The following is a 15,663-nucleotide window of genomic DNA, read 5'->3' as shown; positions in this document are numbered from 1 at the left end:
TATTGAACCAATAGGTACCTTTCTATCACTGTTAACTGTCATAATCATAAAGTTACTCATACTCATAATCCAGTATGGTTAAAATGAACCCTTACGTTAGGTACTGTAGTTATGTTGATTTGATTAGCGAATTAACTTTTACTAGTAATTTATTGGATATCAAAGAAAAATAAGTAAATGAACTTATGAAACTGAGGATAACAAAAAAATATGTATAGTATAATACTAGATTTACAGGAAAATGAATGCAATAGGTACAAGGAAAGTGATTCAAGTATGTAAACCGGTGTTTAACACCTATAAGACTACAAGTACCTACTACAAAAACACCAGTAGACACACGTGTTAAATAAAGACAGGCATAAACAAACAGTTTCACTATCGTCCCTGCGTTTACTCTCGCATATCTGAACGGCACTGATACAGCTGATAATGATAGCCGATAACTGTATTCGAATATACGTTTTTATTTTCAATATTGGTCTACGAGGGCTGGAAAAAAACTGTGATTCAGAATGTAAGTACAGCCACACCTACAGGCCTCCAGCTCTATTTTTAAGCTAGGTATGAACTAAATGAAAGGTATTTTCTCTCTTGTCGATACTGTCTTTTACTTACACACTTATTATACCTCCACTAGATTAGGTATTCTAGTGGAGGTATAATAAGTAATTACTTAAGTCTTTCTTAAGTGGGAACAGTTAAACTAGAACAACATTTTAACAAACCAAAATTGAATAAGCAATTGCTTATTCAATTTTGGTTTGTTAAAATGTTGTTCTAGTTTAACTGTTCCCACTGGTAAAACACGGATGCCTATCTAAATTGGAATTAGAACGTATACTCATATCTTATGCACTATTAACCATTGAGGATAACACCAATACTAATAAATATGTACGTTGTAGCCCAATCCTATTTCTATCGAGCTACGAAACGATTCATTTCATGGCATCGACAGTAGTAAGTGTAGTGATTCCGAAATGATGACAAAGCAAAACCTAGGCAGGAAAGTTGGTCAGACCAACGATTAGTCGACCACAGGTCTCCTATGACCTCACGATGGACTAACCACACTTTCACAGCACTGAATCACGGTACGATATTTAGCACTACATAAATTACTAGTACCCGTAGACAAGAGTACAATCGTTGACGCACACGCTCACATCGTAGATTGCCTATTTCTTCCGTCTTGGTGGGGCACATATGCTTATCGTTCGCCACGTAGTGTGATTTGAAACTTGTCAACACATACTTTCGGTAAGTGTCCAATCGCTGACGCTCCAGAGCGAACTATACCCAACTGCATGTGTCTCCGAATAGCGATAGAGAGAGTTGCGTATAGTTTACCATGGAGCGTAAGCAATTTCTGACTTGTCTACGTCTATCGGCCTGCACTTTTACCAGATTAAATGGGAGAGAACAATGTAAGGATCGTAAAGACAATCCGTTTGATGTAAAACTAAAGAAATACCATGACCATGTGAGGTCATAGTTATCGTGTGCTAGTTTTCCGCATATATAATATAGTTATTTGTTATACAAGGGGGCAAAGTTGTATTTTAACGCCGAGTGTGGAATTGAAAAACGAGCATGTGAAAGGATTCTATAGTTGAACCACGAGCGAAGCGAGTGGTTCGAGAATAGAATCCTGAACGTGCGAGTTTTTTAACACACGAGAAGTAAAATACATTTGCACCCGAGTGTAACACAAAACTTTTCCCCTCACTATAGCGAGGAAACTACAACGCAAAAAATGCGTTTATCACTGCTTCCAGTAGTTCCACAGGTGGTAAATCATCTTTATTACTAGATTCACCTACTTTCATCAATTTTAAAGCAGTTAATTTGACTTTATTCAAGGTCAAATTACTTTACCCACTAGTGGATAAAATGCGTTTTTACCCGCTGGTATTAAAGGACAAAACACGTGTTTCCGAGCTAGTGAGGGGAAAATAATATTATTATAGACATATTTATTATCAACACATATTATTGGTGTGTTTAAGTTTCTTATAGATAACCTACGGTACAGGGATATGCTAGTAAGTCCTGGCTGAAGAATGAAAGTGGTGGAATGATGATAAAGATTGCAGCCTATGAATCTGTGCTTCTCTCGAATGATAAAACAATGAAAAATTTAGTGATGGTCAATGGGGAACGTCGCAAATGTCTTAAATGGTGTTTATTTCTAGTAATAGTGGATGAAATACCTAGGCTAGTAAAGTAAGAAGTGTCTCAGATCCCATGCAATTGTCAGATGAGGCGGAGCCTAGGTCAACAAACATGTGATATGATATATTATGATCTGAGGCTTTTTGATTTACCTACTGGCCAAATTTGACGCTTTCCGGCAGGAGAGAAATAAAAATGATAATTTTTTTAGGCAATATTTTAAATTAAGGAATGTTGATCTAAAGCGAAAGTGATGAATTATAAACAGACAAATAACTGCACAATCAGTAAACATGTATATTGAATATTACGCAAGAAGAGGCGTGAACCGACAAGACCTTCCTGTTTCGGCGGACACTGTGTGACTCACAACACTCACACAGTCATGCACAAGTAGGTACTTAGCAATAGAATAGCATACAATGGAGTATATGCAAATTAAGATTAATGAACAGGTGTAACTATGACCCCAGTCATATATATACGGAAAGATGAGACACTATTGTTCAAAACGAAGGACATCGGTATTTGCAAAATAAATATATAGTAGTATTTTAAAAGCTCGGCCACACATGTGCGTTTTGAGAGCGTAGGCGGAGCGTTAGCGGAGCGCAATGAACGCCGGACGAACGCTGTACCTACCGAGTGTCAAAAAAGCTAGATCGCGGTGTTGAGATTTTTTCGAGAAACATGACGTCTAAAAGGAAACAACCATAGTCAAGTGTGACTGTTTTAGTTTTTGGGCCTTTTTACACTACCAAATGCAAAGATTTTAAATCGGGTTTGCCTGATCATATTCGTCATATGATAACCATTTTTTTGTATTATGCTTTACGCATACGTCTGATTATTGCCTAAAGCACCAATGAGTTTATCTCTTCCGCATCATAAGGTTTCAGCGGAACGGCAAAGATGTAAACAAACCAATTTAGTATTATTACCGCAGAGTCACGTACTTTTGTAGGCCGAGTGCGCTCCGATTAACGATTATACGGCTCATCATTGCTTTCATTCACTTTATTAGATGGGAATTTATCTGTTTTAATAGCAATAAGTAGGTATAGGTACCTACTATTTGGCAACATCTGCCTTTAAACAATAATTGCATAATAATCGAAATATCGAATCTTTCGTATTATTTGCCTATTATTTCGCCTGAAGTTTGTCATTGTCACTCTTTAGCACCACCTGTGGACACGTGCAGGGTCGTGGTAAGTATACGAAAGGAAACAATTGCCTATGCCACAGTATAAAAAACCGACCAAGAGCGTGTCGGGCCACGCTCAGTGTAGGGTTCCGAAGTTTTCCATATTTTTCTCAAAAACTACTGAACCTATCAAGTTCAAAACAATTTTCCTAGAAAGTCTTTACAAAGTTCTACTTTTGTGATTTTTTTCATATGACCAAATTTCAGCTTTCTAGTGCTAACGGTTACTGAGATTATCCGCGGACGGACGGACGGACGGACGGACAGACAGACATGGCGAAACTATAAGGGTTCCTAGTTGACTACGGAACCCTAAAAAGAGTACTATCGTACAGTATGGCCACTCCCGCTCCCCGCTGAAAGTGCCGCCTACCCCCTCTCGGTTACCTCACAGTTACCGCCTGTCAAATACGCGAACAGTAGACCTGTCATATTTCACTCTTACAAGCATGGTACGCGTTCACCTACACCCTACACGAGGTAAGACGTAAGACTGTGTGCTAGGAACGCGCCCCTTTCATATATTTGATCGCTAGTGTCCGAGGCGTGCCTATACTGTGCCATACAACTAAATAAATAAATACTTATCTCTATTTTGTACAAGAAAATTATTTTGAAATTGGTTAATAGTATTTTATGCAATAGGCGTTTAAAGGAGGTCAAAAAAGACGAGTGGCATGGGTAACAATTTGAGGCGAAGCCGAAAATTGTTATTAAACGCCACGAGTATTTTTTGACTCAGTTAAACACCGTTGCATACAATACTTTTTCTACGACCATGCACTTAGTTTTTCATTGTTTTCTTGAATAATTTTCGTGAAATTCACACTGTTTCCTGTATTTTGACGCAAAGGTTTGCACTGTCAGCTCAGCTGCCCAAAGCCTTCCCGCGCACGCGCGCAGTATCGTTATAACAATGCGTTGAAAATAGATTATCAAATATTAGCGTGTCGTGTTTTCGACTGGATACTGATTGGTAAAATCTTCTCTGTTGTCATTTTTAACCCCCGACGCAAAAACGACGGGGTGTTTTAAGTTTGACGTGTCTGTCTGTTTGTATGTGTGTCTGTTTGTGTGTGTGTCTGTCTGTGGCATCGTAACTTCCGAACGGATGAACCGATTTAGATTTAGTTTTTTTTGTTTGAAAGCTGAATTAATCGGGAGTGTTCTTAGACATTTTTTTATGAAAATCGGTCCACTATGTCGGGGGCGGGGGTTTTCAATTTTTTTATTTTGTTGTTAGGTTATGTTCCATACGTATTATGGCAAATAAAGAATTTATATTCAGTTGAATGTATTAATTTGTCTTATAGATTGAACATGATTCCTTAAATGCGTGTATGAATGTACATGAGCCATTTTCTCAAATCGTTATTTACGACTTTTATAAAGTCAACTAAATTGATTTGTTTAATTGAAAATTACCATAAATCGACTTGTATTTAGATAGCATGATTTGATAAAAACTGTTAAAATAAATCACACTTCATTAAAACACCAAACAAAAACTGACAGACCGCATTGTGATGTAAGCACGCCACGCAAAACAGAATGGTCACATCGCGTGACAGGCAACGGTCAAATTAGATTTATAACGAAATACCCGGCACAGTATAAAAATAGGTCCCGCACGTGCGTCCGCTTTCAAAGAACCGCGTATGTTTGTTTACTAAGCGCGGTGAATGAATTGAGGGTTGTGTTACTGTGTAACTATAGTACGTACTTACTTACTTATAGTGTGGTTGTGTTTAAACCGATTTTGGCATCTTTTTACAACAGTTTTTTTTTATGGGATAGGAGGCAAACGAGCAGACAGGTCGCCGTCGCCTGATGGTAAGCGATCACAGCCGCCCATGGACACCCGAAACACCAGAGGTGTTGGAGGTGCGTTGCCGGCCTTTAAGATGGATGTACGCTCTTTTCCAGTCTCGATGAACCGTTTTAATTATTACCGTAAAGTGGTCCAATTCTCGAAGTGACAAGTTACAAATTACAAGTGGCAGTCGCTGTCTAATATGTCAAGTTGGAAAGAGTCTTCCGCTTGTAACTTTTAAACTTTTAGCTTTGAGAAATGAACTACTGGAATAGGGTCGCAGAATTACTAAAACACGAAGAAAATAACAGTAACGGTAAATTAATACCTATACCTAAATCTGCTGTTTCGTAGACACTGCTTATGTTCAGTATCTCGATAGATTACTTATAGATCTTCCTTCCTCACAAACAGATCCTAAAAATGAATCATCACGACAGTGCGGTGCAGGTTTTTATGTACATATTTCAAAAAGTACCTAAACGAGACTTGTTTTTATTGTAATGGAAAAGTTATCGACGAACATATCGTTAGGTATAAATGAATACTGAATGGATTAGTTGAACCAATCTATTCTACTTTTATACTATAACGTACTCACATAGTTCACGAACCTATGTTCAAAGTTCAACAACTCATTTAGACCACTGTTCTAACTTCCGCTCGTGCGAAGTTTCCACAATAACCAGGTCAAAACTGGACAACTGAAACTACACGAATCACAACCTTGTGTTCTTTTATACAAAGTTCAAATTCATTTAGAAAATAGACAAGCAAGAAGGCACAAATGTTTGCAAGCACTATACAATAGCATTAAATCATGGCGAACTTTGATACATTTTTAGCAAATCAGGCGGAAAATATATTGTTTATTTTATTTCCTTATCGCACTTTTAGTAGTTTCTCTCTCTCTCTGATTTATAGGAAGTTCACACTTTACGCGAGTTAACCTTTTCGACAGTTCATCAAACACAAACGGTGTCACTCATACACCAAGTCACCGAAGTGCTAAAACTGGATTTGACCTTTCACCGTTTGTACAGTGGATGGCGAATTAATCAATGAATCCATTCATAATTTATAAATGCAATTTCGCATCTCACTGTACGAAGTCTACGGTACTCTATGGTTTGCGATTATATCATCCGAACGATCATCATTTAAAGACCTAAAATAAACCTTGGACAACCTGTGGGCAACAATAAAATTTGTTGTCAACTTAATTTAGTCTCTAAATGTAAAGGGAATATTAAAAAACGGAAGTATCATAGTGCATTTGAAATAGAACTGTGTAAGTGTGAGGAAATAGGCAGTAAATCAAGACAATTAAAATGGGTTTACGACTGAAACCGTAAAGGAGTTTGTACACAGTCCGTGGTGGGCTGAAAGGCTGATGAGATTACGTGTATATTGCATTAAATGTGATTGATTACTCTTACGTTTTATGAGTCTAGCGTAAGTATTGCAAACAATTTAAACCTTTGGGAGCCGATTCGGCTGAATACATCACAAATATGATATGAATTACTCTGCTGAATCAAATTTGAGTTAATTGTTAAGAGTGGCACTGACCTGACCGACCGATCTTCAACAGTTTCATATGGCATTATGGCAAAACAAGCGTGAGTGCGTCTCATTTACACTTTGAAAGAATCAGTGACAGGGCCGACAGGGCCAATAAATTAACAAAAACTACTAAAGTAAACGAACGCGTCTGAAACGAACTGTCATCGGCTTATTATGAGTGTGTTCTTACATGAGCTGACACGTCATTATCTAAGAGCGCCGCGAGACATGCAAAAAGAACGCCCCATTTAGTTGCATCCAGCTATCCAGGCCGCGTGTCACTCGTAACCCACTTCCTTAAAACGCGGACTACTGAAACAGTTTCAATGCTGTGTTACCATAAACGTCCGTAACATGGCAGAGAGTCTCACACACTATACAAATGATATGTCCGAAACAATCTAGCGTCACTTAAGTTTGAGTGTGCACTTCTAAAATGTGCTGACACCATTCTAAGAGCGCCGCAAGACATGCAAAGAACGCCCCATTTAGTTGCATACAGCTTTTCGAGCCTTGTGCTAGTCGTAACACACTTCCTTAAAACGAGGTTTACTGAAACAGTTTCTGTCCCGTGCTATCACGAATATGTTTGTAGTGCAGGCAAAGTGCCAGTGGTAGCCCGACATAAACCACTACTGTAAAAAACCTGCCAAGAGCGTGTCGGGCCACGCTCAGTGTAGGGTTCCGTAGTTTTTCGTATTTTTCTCAAAAACTACTGAACCTATCAAGTTCAAAACAATTTTCCTAGAAAGTCTTTATAAAGTTCTACTTTTGTGATTTTTTTCATATTTTTTAAACATATGGTTCAAAAGTTAAAGGGGGGGGACGCACTTTTTTTTCCTTTAGGAGAGATTATTTCCGAAAATATTAATAATATCAAAAAACAATTTTAGTAAACCCTTATTCATTTTTAAATACCTATCCAATAATATATCACACGTTGGGGTTGGAATGAAAAAATATATCAGTCCCCACTTTACATGTAGGGGGGGTACCATAATAAAACATTTTTTTCCATTTTTATTTTTGCACTTTGTTGGCGTGATTGATATACATATTGGTATCAAATTTCAGCTTTCTAGTGCTTACGGTTACTGAGATTATCCGCGGACGGACGGACGGACGGACGGACGGACGGACGGACGGACGGACGGACGGACGGACGGACGGACGGACGGACGGACGGACGGACGGACGGACGGACGGACGGACAGACAGACAGACATGGCGAAACTATAAGGGTTCCTAGTTGACTACGGAACCCTAAAAAACGATTAGGATTCTAGGTTACAGTTTTCGATTACGTGCATTCTGCATTCGAAATTAATGTTTGTGAGACAATTTATAGTCACAATCTTTCGCACTGATTGCGAAAATAATCAAATTCATTTCTTCACTCAAACATGTTCTTTCAAAGAAAATTGCCCAGCCTTATTTGCGTTAATATGGTTTGGTTGCATCATTTTGCATATCACAGTCATCAAAATTCGTTAAAATTAGCTTGTGTAAAATATTGGACAGTTGGATAGAGAACTGCCATAACCAGCGATGGCCAGTTCAGTAGGTACCCTGTTTTTGCAACTATAACAGGTCACAAATGACACAATCATATTACAGAACTTCCTAAATATAATATTTCATACATATTCCGACTTCTTGTCACCCCACACTGAATCATTCACGTCATAGATAAAAAAAACTTCCAAATGCACTTATTTCCCAACGAAATGCTAAAAGGGCCACCTACATCAGACCGGGAAGCAATTTCATCAAGAGCCAACCCACTTTCTTAACTCGGCCGAGTGCAAATTTTCGGAACACACGCGACTGCGACTGTGAAATGCATTTAGATGCAGCTATTAAGTCGGTCGGTAAAAGTGATAGTGTGACTAATAGCCGTTTAGCGGTGTTGAAATTGGTTTTTATTCGTTTTGTCGTCTTGGAGATTAAGGTGAATTCGTCGTAGATTTTTCCGTAGACAGAGATGAGCGGTTTTGTATGTATAAGTTGTATGCCAGCGGACAGCAAGCGCACAGTCAACTAATTGGAACCTAGGCCACTTTACGGTCAAAATGACAAGCAGTAAGAGATTTCATATGTATTAAAGGAAAAATGGAAAAATTCACACCTCCGGCAGGACTCGAACCTGCGACCTCTGCCCTTGCCGGGGCCATTTAAAAAAAAATGTAATTTCGCTCGCAGACGTTACTGCATGATAAAAAACAAATTTAGTAAGAAATTTCTTTCAATCTGATTTATATCGTTACTATGACATAGTTCTACAGTGGCCTAGGGTTCCAAAGGGTTGACTGTACAATGACGAATATGCGTCTATGCATTGCCAACCGCTGAGCGCCCTAAAGACCTTCTTCTTGAATGTCACAGCGCAACGTAAACACCTCAGAAGTTGTGTTGAATAATTTATTATACTCCTAAATTCCTTGAATTTTTGCCTGATAAATTATTAGCAGGAGTTCCACTTAGGCCTAATATGGCCAAATTGAAGGAACTGACAGGTTGTTTCGCCAAGTCTGGCGTAAGCTGACCAAATACGTGGAACTAAGGTTTATGCGCATGTCAAAATCTGTTAAAGTTTTTATAAAGATTCACATGGGAAAACGCTGTCACATTATGATTGTCATTCGTAAATTTCGCAATGTCCATTTCAACTACATCAGCTTTCTTCTATCGGTATGTTCCATTAGGATTAGGAGTCAATTTATTATTTATTACGCATTACTTTTAGTCAATAGATTTAATTTTAATTCAACTTAGAATTAAGTTACTTTGTTGTTGATTTTATTAAAATTATAACGACCAATGAAAGTATGATTTTCTGTCACAAATCACAACACTAAGCTGAAAAACGTAAAAATATTTGATGGTTGCTTATTACGACTTCAGCATCATTTATCAAAAACAAAGATAACTCTGATTTATTACCTCCAAATCTTTGTCAAAACAGTAACGTATTACATAAACGCTTCTACTGAAGATAAAAAGACATACAAACTACGGACACTCCCCTAATGATATTGAAAATTGATATCCTAAAAGATCTTACACCGTTTTCCCATTGAATCCAATACATTTCGGACAGAACTTTGAACTTTCAGTAACATCTTTAAAAGATTCCAAGTTCTGTTAAGAAAAAGAACATTACTGCAGCAATTTTTCACCGCGGACAGCAATTTTATTTTCAGCCCAATTCTAACTAGCACTGATATTAGAACAGATGAAGGATGTCAATCGGATATCATACTTTCCCGTGGCTGTATTTAGCGCGAGCGAGACGAACGATGACTGAACAACATATTTCGGATATCGTTCTAATGTCGGTGTGGGTTTGAATTGGCCTGTTTATCTCGCAAATGAAACTGAAAAACCTTCGTCTCCCGAGAAAACACATTAATGTGCCGAGTATCATCAAGTTAACTAAATGAAAACTATTCCCCCAGGTTGGAAGTTGAATATACGTGTTCACGGAAAACGGAGCTCCTGACACGACATTAGAAAAATTAACTTGACTTCATTTAAGACTCTCAATGTACTCGTGGGAATTAATTCGTGTTTACGGCGTCTGATGTCTTCGTCGTTCATTCAATAGTGGTAGAACGTTAATAAAGGGAAGAATAAAATGGCATTTTCAATGATAAAAACTTCGATAGTGATCTACTCATTTGGGAGTCGAGTTAAAATCAGATCGGTTTTTCAATCAGATCAACATCTAGTATTTACTTTCGTAACTTTTAACAGTTGATCCATTATTACTGCAAATCTACTCTGCAAATTTTCACCTGACACTGCAGTTCCAAAATATTGAGTTTTTTATCGTCATTGCCAGCCTTCGCAACAGCATTTTATCAAACTTAAACACGAGCAACTCACAGAGCTGACTAAGATAAAGAGTTCTTAATGTTATGACGCAAACTAGCGTCATATTTAAATATAAACAATTACGGTAAGATGTTAGACTAGTTTTCTTTAATAGCTGCACGCATTAAGTAACAAATCGTTAACCCGTTAACGTTAACATTTCTGAGCAACCGTAATCGGCCGTACAATATTGTTGTATTAGTTACAGCCAAACGATTTGATAGTTGCTAGCGGATATCGTTGGTAATTAGATCGAAACAGCCAATACTAATCCAATAACAGCATTATTCAAACTTCTCCGTTGATATTAAACGATCCGATATAGGTGAAAAGTAGTTCGCGATAAATAGTATTGTTGTATAACTATCCGTACCTTATCCCTGTGCGAATGTCTGTGGTGAGAGACCGGCGGCGGGTGGTGCGGCGGCGGCGGCACCTGGTCGCGGCCGGTGACCACCACGGGCAACCCGTCGACGATGGTGACCATCACGCGCTTGTCGGCGCTGCGGCGCCGCTCGGCGGAGTTGCGGCGGCGGCGCTGCTCGTCGGTCACCGGGCGCGCGAACACCGTTCGCCGGTCCACGAAGTTGGCGCGAGGGTCTCCTTGGTTCTCCGCTGCCCTGGTGGCTGGAGTGTGGCTCTTGGAGCGTTTGAGGAGCCTCATCACGTGGGACTTGAGCGCGTCGGGCTTGCTGACCGGCGGAGGCATGTGCTCCGGTTTGTGCTTGTAGGACTGGGAGTGCGCATGGTGGCGCTGCACGGACACCGTGTGCCCCATCCCCGGCGGTATCACGTTAGAGAGACTCTTGACTGCGTAGGCAGCGTCTACTTTGTTGCCGGCCACGCACGACACTTCGTACATTACGACGTCTCACACCCCGAACGCACGGGAAAACTTCTACGAACTCTTGTTTGTTTACAGCACAGCCATGTTTATCCGTATCACTGCAATCCTTCACTCACATGCCTCGCATTGTAGGATCTTACGCGGAATCACACACACGAACACTGCTTACATTTGCAAGCTGGAGTTGTATTTGAGTGTCGCACGCGAGCACCTTTTGTCGGGTCGGACCGGTTAGCGGAAAAAAACTATCGAGCATCACATTAAAAAAGTAAACAAAAAGTGTTGTTTCTATCGGACACGTCGAGTGGCTTCCTATAGAGAACAATCACGTCATTTAGTAGGTTTAATTGAGTCGGATAGTCTGGTCACGTCTCGCCGCGCGTCCGTTCGAGGCGAGCGCGCGGTAGATACTGGCTCGGCATACACACGCAGCATTAGGACAATCGTTCAATGATAGAGGATGATAACAACGGATGCGTGGAGACGACGAGTCCGATGTAAGCCGCTAAAGGTCAATGTTTTGATGGAGTCGACGAGTCATTACGATAAGAGGGTGAGACAAATTCATCCGCACGTCACATTTGGCGAGGCGCGAATACAACACGTCTTTATTCAGACGAGGGTGTAAAGGTGAATGGCGATAACGAGATAAACAAAAATTTGCATGAATAAGCCGTTTAAGGCGGAAGCTGTTGACAAATAGCAGATTATATTAGCATTTTCTTCTCGGAAAAATGGTACTTTGTAGAGATTCCTAGGGATTTTTTGTCGTTGAAGTCAAAGCACGCAGATTATCTCGCACAGGCGTCTAGATAACGTAAACCACATTATCTTAAACGGTGTAGTTAAGAGCGCTAAGCAAATTCCTCGGTTAGTGGGTGGAGGAATTTCCTTTGTCAGAACCATACCTATAGCTCGAGGGACCTGTGTGGATTGTGACTGTTGTGAATTTTGAAACAAATGTTTTGGGAATGTCATGCGAGATAACAGGCGCCTTGTATAAGTACCACTTCCTTATTATGTAGAATTAAATTTGTTAGTTCAAGACACCTTACCTTATACAATATTGAGTTGTTTACTCCCGATTTTATTAATATCATTACCATTTACCATGTTATGAATGAGTATTTGTTTTGTTACACTTATACGTATTTCGGAATAAGATTCGGGAATCTTTTAAAACTTTATAGCTTTATTGTTAATAATCCGAGAATATCTATCGAAGCAATCAAAAGTTTTTCCAGATCATAATCAGAATAATCCTATAACACGTCCTTCACGGCACAATAACACGAGTTCCTTTCATTTCACTCATGTCAAGGGTGTGCGTAAGATTTCGCGATTGAATATCAATAGGAATTCATAAACAACATAATTTGAGTTGTTCTCAAACAGAACAGTTTTCGAATGATGAGTGTGTGGGTGTGGCTAACATGTGTTTTTATACCGTTAGTCGACAACGTAAATACCACGGAATAGTACACGATACAAGTGCGGAAAAAAGAAGTCGTTCGAAACGAGTGGCGATAAATAAAAACACGACTTCGGTCGTGATTTAAATCGACACAAGTTACGAATTTACTTTTCGCACGTGTATCGTACGACATTTTTCAGTACAGGTGGCCCTCTGAAGTGGCCTTCAGAGTCTTAAGTTTCAAAAAGCACCATTTGTACTAAAAAAAAAATGTTCGAATTAATAACCGTTTGGGGGCGCTGTTTATTTCTTTCTTTCACACAAAGAATGTCATGTTCCGTGACTTTTACGAATTCGAGTAATGTATCTTAAACTCATGGTACAGGATAAGGTGTAAAAAGTTATAAAATCGAAGCTCTAATGGAAGATTTTATGAGTTTCTTTGTGTCTAATGTGTGGTGATTCATAAAAAAACCTTCACTACTGCAGTTACGTTCCGTTTCTCGTTTACGTATGAATGAGATGATTCACAATGTAAGTATTAAGTACCTATCATGTTTGAATTGTCCGATGTTTACTTCAAGTTTAATGCTGCGGTCAGCTTTATAGCAAGGGTCATACTGACCCAGAAATTTACATAACGTTCCCGACAGTTAACCTAATTTCTCGTTGTGACAGAAACGGCAAAAATTGTTCCCGATGCATATACTTATAATCTTGATTGAACAGAAAACAAAAAAAAAAAAACCGGCCAAGTGCGAGTCGGACTCGCGCACCGAGGGTTCCGTACAAACCTTAAAAAATATATATTTTGTAATGTAACTAAAAATTTAAGGTTTTCGGAATTTTTCCTTTATGTGTGCTATAAAACGTTGCTTCATGCCAAATTTCAAGATTCTAGGTCGACTGGAAGTACCCTTTAGGTTTTGATTCCCTTGCGAGTACTTGCGAGTTTCAAAATATGCAGCTTAAATTGCTGTTTCTTTTGATTGCGTTGACATAGAAGTTTGATTTTGTTACAGCTCTAAAGGTATTATAGACCTGAGTATTTGGTATGAATTTCAATTTAATACCTCTACGCGTTTATGAGGAAATGGGTAGTAAGGTTAAAATTATCAAAAAAAAATATATTATGTGATGTAACTATAAATTTATGGTTTTCGTAATTTTTCCTTTATCTATGCTATAAGACGTTGCTTCGTACCAAATTTCAAGATTCTGAGTTCACGGGAAGCACCCTGTAGGTTTTGATTCCCTTGCAAGTGTCGAAAATTTGCGGCATAAACGGCTGTATCTTTTGATTGCGTTGGCTTAGAAGTTTGATTTTTTCACAGCTTCAAGGGACAGTAGACCTGAGTAATTGATATAAATTTCAGCTTCATACCTCCACGCGTTCCTGAGAAAAAGGGTCTTGACAGACGGACGGACGGACAGACGGACAACAAAGTGATCCTATAAGGGTTCCGTTTTTTCCTTTTGAGGTACGGAACCCTAAAAAGTAGCCTATGTCAATCTCCATCCCTTCAACTATCTCCACTTTAAAAATCACATCAATTCGTCACTCGATTTCCCGTTTTCGTCACGCCGTGAAAGACGGACACACAGACAGACACACACACTTTCCCATTTATAATATTAGTGTGGATGATGTTGAGTAATGAGTTCTATATGTATCCACTGCACACGCCTGCCATATATAACACGTTCTATTTAATAATGCAATCATTGTAAAACATGAAAAAAATGGACCAGTCCCATTTGTCCCCCAGTCGAGATGCCCCGCTGTACGTTACATAATTAATATCATCTAACGGCACTATTTTCACACCTAAACGATTGCCACAGACAATAGACGGTTTGCTCTACACGTCGCAGCCCATTTCTCTTCTGGCCCCGTAGCCGAATGGCATTTCTCCGACGCCAAACGAAAGCGATACGCCGCTGGCTCTGTCGCGCCAATACGCAAGCGCGATAGAGATAGATATCTACTAGCGCTTCGTTTCGTGAGCGTTTCGTGAGCGATTGTGCCATTCGGCTAGCCACCCTGTTGTCTGCCGGCCTAGCCGAATGGCAATCGACGCCGGACGCCGATCGAAACGCAGTCTTGCTCTCTAACGCCAATACGGAAGAGTGATATAGATAACGATATTATCGTGAGCGTTTGTGCAGTTGGCTACGTACCTGGGCCAAGTTGTCTGGGACGTAATTAGCTTTGCGGAAACAGATTGAGCTATTTATAAGCCAGTTTCAATTTAGTCGTGTCTACGAGTGAAAATAAACCATAATAAACCAGGTCCAACTTATAGTGTCGGTCGTTTGGTTGAGTCACACTGGGAGTCCTTTGCTTTAAGCTTAGACTTAGTTTTTAACCGACTTCAAAAAAGGAGGAGGTTCTCAATTCGACTGAATGTTTTTTTTTTTTTTTTTTTTTTGTATGTATGTTACTCGATATCTCCGAGAATCGTGGACCGATTTTCAAAAATTTTTTTTTGATCGAACCGGTATAACCCCGAGATGGTCCCATTGGCACCAAGTCAGGGTCTGATGATGGGATCTTGGAGAAATCGAGGGAACTCTTCAAATGTTATAGGCACATGTAATGTTTTTAGTGTATTTTTCAAAGGTACACCAGTACCTTGACGGCGGCAGGTGACGGTAGTAATTTTATGTGGCTGAGCTGATGATGGAAGGTCAACTCCTCAGTGGTTAGGAGTTAAAGGATAATTCTTTCACTACTGTACATATATTCGGACTGATACATA

General features: G+C 39.4%; 1 protein-coding gene across 3 annotated transcripts in view; it reads right to left on the bottom strand.

Annotated features, from left to right (window-relative positions):
• Positions 1–15,663, bottom strand: part of LOC125237050 (MAP/microtubule affinity-regulating kinase 3-like) — a 296,828-nt gene that overhangs the window by 157,037 nt on the left and 124,128 nt on the right. Inside the window, exon 1 of one of the 3 annotated variants that reach the window (XM_048143992.1) lies at positions 11,014–11,916. The exons of the other annotated variants lie outside the window; for them this stretch is intronic. Coding sequence (XP_047999949.1) covers positions 11,014–11,502 — 489 coding nt within the window. The 5' untranslated portion in view covers positions 11,503–11,916. Of the gene's footprint in view, positions 1–11,013; positions 11,917–15,663 lie in introns of those variants that run through there. 3 annotated transcript variants of the gene reach the window in all.

The sequence above is a fragment of the Leguminivora glycinivorella genome, chromosome 20 (assembly GCF_023078275.1).
Source record: "Leguminivora glycinivorella isolate SPB_JAAS2020 chromosome 20, LegGlyc_1.1, whole genome shotgun sequence".
NCBI lineage: Eukaryota > Metazoa > Arthropoda > Insecta > Lepidoptera > Tortricidae > Leguminivora > Leguminivora glycinivorella.
The sequence above is the reverse complement of the archived record's forward strand: the minus strand, read 5'-3'. Positions and strand labels throughout refer to the sequence as shown.